This window comes from Stigmatopora argus, unplaced genomic scaffold, assembly GCF_051989625.1.
Source record: "Stigmatopora argus isolate UIUO_Sarg unplaced genomic scaffold, RoL_Sarg_1.0 HiC_scaffold_138, whole genome shotgun sequence".
In the NCBI taxonomy this organism is placed as follows: domain Eukaryota; kingdom Metazoa; phylum Chordata; class Actinopteri; order Syngnathiformes; family Syngnathidae; genus Stigmatopora; species Stigmatopora argus.
The window spans coordinates 15895-18299 of record NW_027520149.1 but is presented as its reverse complement, the minus strand read 5'-3'; the positions used below and the strand labels follow the sequence as shown (position 1 = coordinate 18299).

At 58.5% G+C, this 2405-nt stretch overlaps 1 protein-coding gene across 1 annotated transcript; it reads left to right on the top strand.

The window, feature by feature from the left end:
- The first annotated feature begins 1060 nt into the window (after positions 1–1060).
- LOC144070498 (1-phosphofructokinase-like) lies at positions 1061–1999 on the top strand. The gene has a single exon (XM_077594964.1). It carries the CDS (start codon positions 1061–1063, stop codon positions 1997–1999), a length of 939 nt encoding a protein of 312 aa, XP_077451090.1.
- The last annotated feature ends 406 nt before the right edge of the window (positions 2000–2405 follow it).

Below are 2405 nucleotides of genomic sequence, written 5' to 3'. Positions count from 1 at the left end.
AGGCTCTCGTATCTGATCTTGGCGCAAACGTCATCGTCGACAACACATTCGACGCAGCTTCCGTCGCCGCCCGTTCAGCGGAACACGCTGGTGAAGCTGGCTTCGATGACATCATTGTGCTCGCACAGACGAGCGCTGATCTCATCGAGGAACTTGCCAAAGTGCTTGCCTATCGCGGGCTCATGACCATGGTTGGCACCGAACCCCTCGACGGCCTTCCACAGATCGACGTTGGTCGATTGCATTACCACTACACGGCCTTTGTCGGTACGACTTCACCCGACATTGCAACCGCCTGGGGCGAAGCGCGGAATCGGGCCGAAACCGTCGCTGGTGGAACTGCCGTGTATGTCGGTGCCGGCGGCCCAATGGGACAAATGCACATGCAGCGGGCGATCGAAAAGGCCGATGGCCCAGCGACGATAATCGGCGTCGACTTGGACGATGATCGGCTCGAAACCGTGCGAGTCATGTTGGCTAGTCTTGCTGAGGAACGCGGGCGCAAGCTTATCTTGCACAATCCAACCGCTGACCCCAACAGCCTGCAAGAACTGATCTTGGCGGAGAGTAATGGCCGCGGCGCTGACGATGTGATCGTGAGCGTTCCCGTTGGCGCGGTTATGGGTGACGCTGCCACATTGATGTCGAAAAACGGAATGCTCGTCCTCTTCGCTGGCGTCGCGAACGGTACGCTTGCACCGCTCAATATGAGCGACGTGTATCTTCACAACGCCCAGTACACGGGCACGTCGGGGTCGTCGATTTCTGACCAGGTGTCGGTTTTGAAAAAGGCGTTGGATGGGTCGCTTTCACCTGGGCGAGCGCTTGCTGCCGTGGGGGGTATCGAAGCTGGCCGAGACGGTGTCCGCGCACTTTTGGAAGGTGACTATGCCGGCAAGGTCGTCATTTTCCCTCAGCTGAGCGGGCTCGAACTCACCGGACTTACCGAACTGGCCGACAAACATCCTGACATCGCTGCGGCTCTCGGCGACAACAACACGTGGACCAAAGAGGCCGAGCAGATTTTGTTCGAGACGTACCATACGGCATAGTCGTGACGATGATTGTCACGGTCACACCGAACCCGAGCGTTGATCGAACCGTCTCGATCGACTCCCTCAACCACGGGGCGGTGCATCGCGCGTCGGACGTGATCATCGAGGCTGGGGGCAAAGGGGTCAACGTGGCGCGGGCGCTTGCCCGTGGTGGTGTCGAGAGCACGTGTGTATTTCCCGCTGGTAGCGATGACTCGGCCATGTTTGTTCGGCTGCTCGGCGACATTGACGATATGACGTCGCGTACGGTGCCCATTTCGGGTTCGATCCGCACAAATGTCGGCGTGATCGAGGCTGATGGTCGTACAACAAAGTTCAATGAGGCTGGTTCGGTCTTTGGCGTCGATGCCCAAGATGAATTGCTGGCATCGATTCTGAGCGTGTCGGTGTCGGCGAGTTGGGTGGTTCTTTGTGGAAGTTATCCGCCCGGGCTTCCTTCAGACTTTGTTTCCCGGGTGCGCCGTGAGCTTCCGTCATCGGTCCTTCTTGGCGTAGATGCGAGCGGAGCCCCGCTAGCGGAAGCGGTAGCTGTCGGATGCGATGTAATTAAGCCGAACCATCATGAGCTCGGCGAATTGGTCGGCCGGCACCTCGGCACACTCGGTGAGGTTGCTGACGCCGCCACCGACGTTTACCAGCGAGGGGTTTCAACGGTTTTGGTTAGTCTCGGCTCACGCGGCGCCATCCTGGTCGACAGTGAGGGTGCCACCTTTGCCTCTGCTCCTACGAGCGAAGTGAAAAACACTGTTGGCGCAGGTGACGCCTTTTTCGCAGGGTTCTTGGCCGCTGGAGGGTCTGGGACATCTGCCCTTTCGGAGGCCTTGGCGTGGGGTCGGGCTGCGGTTCGCGCGCCGTCGACAGATTTCGCCCCTGCGACAGCGAACGACCGGGCCGCTGTTCTGATGTCCGATGAAATCGACCGAGAAATGAAGATGGAGCACTAATGGCGGGACCAATTGAGTTCGGCGTTCGGATATCGGACATCTTTCGGGTTGGGTTCTCCGGGTATTTCAAGAACCTCATTCCTCTCACGCTCGCAGGGGCGGCGACCCTTGGCGTGTATGGGGTTTTCCGCTACGAGGCCGAACAGTTTCTTAACGCCGGGCATGACTTCAGATCGCTCGTCGTGGATCTACTCGGGCTTGTTTTGGCAAGCACCATTGCATATCCGTGGTTTCACTATTCGCTTTCGGCAGCGCGAGGCGAGTCGATTGACATGCGCGATCCGTTCTTCAACCTGAACCGGTTCGCTCATCAAGCGGTGGCCGGTGCCTTTTTTTGGGCGGGTGTTTTGTTCGGAGTCCGCTACGGGGCTGGTTTGATCTTCCTTCCAGCGTTTGTTGTTGGTGT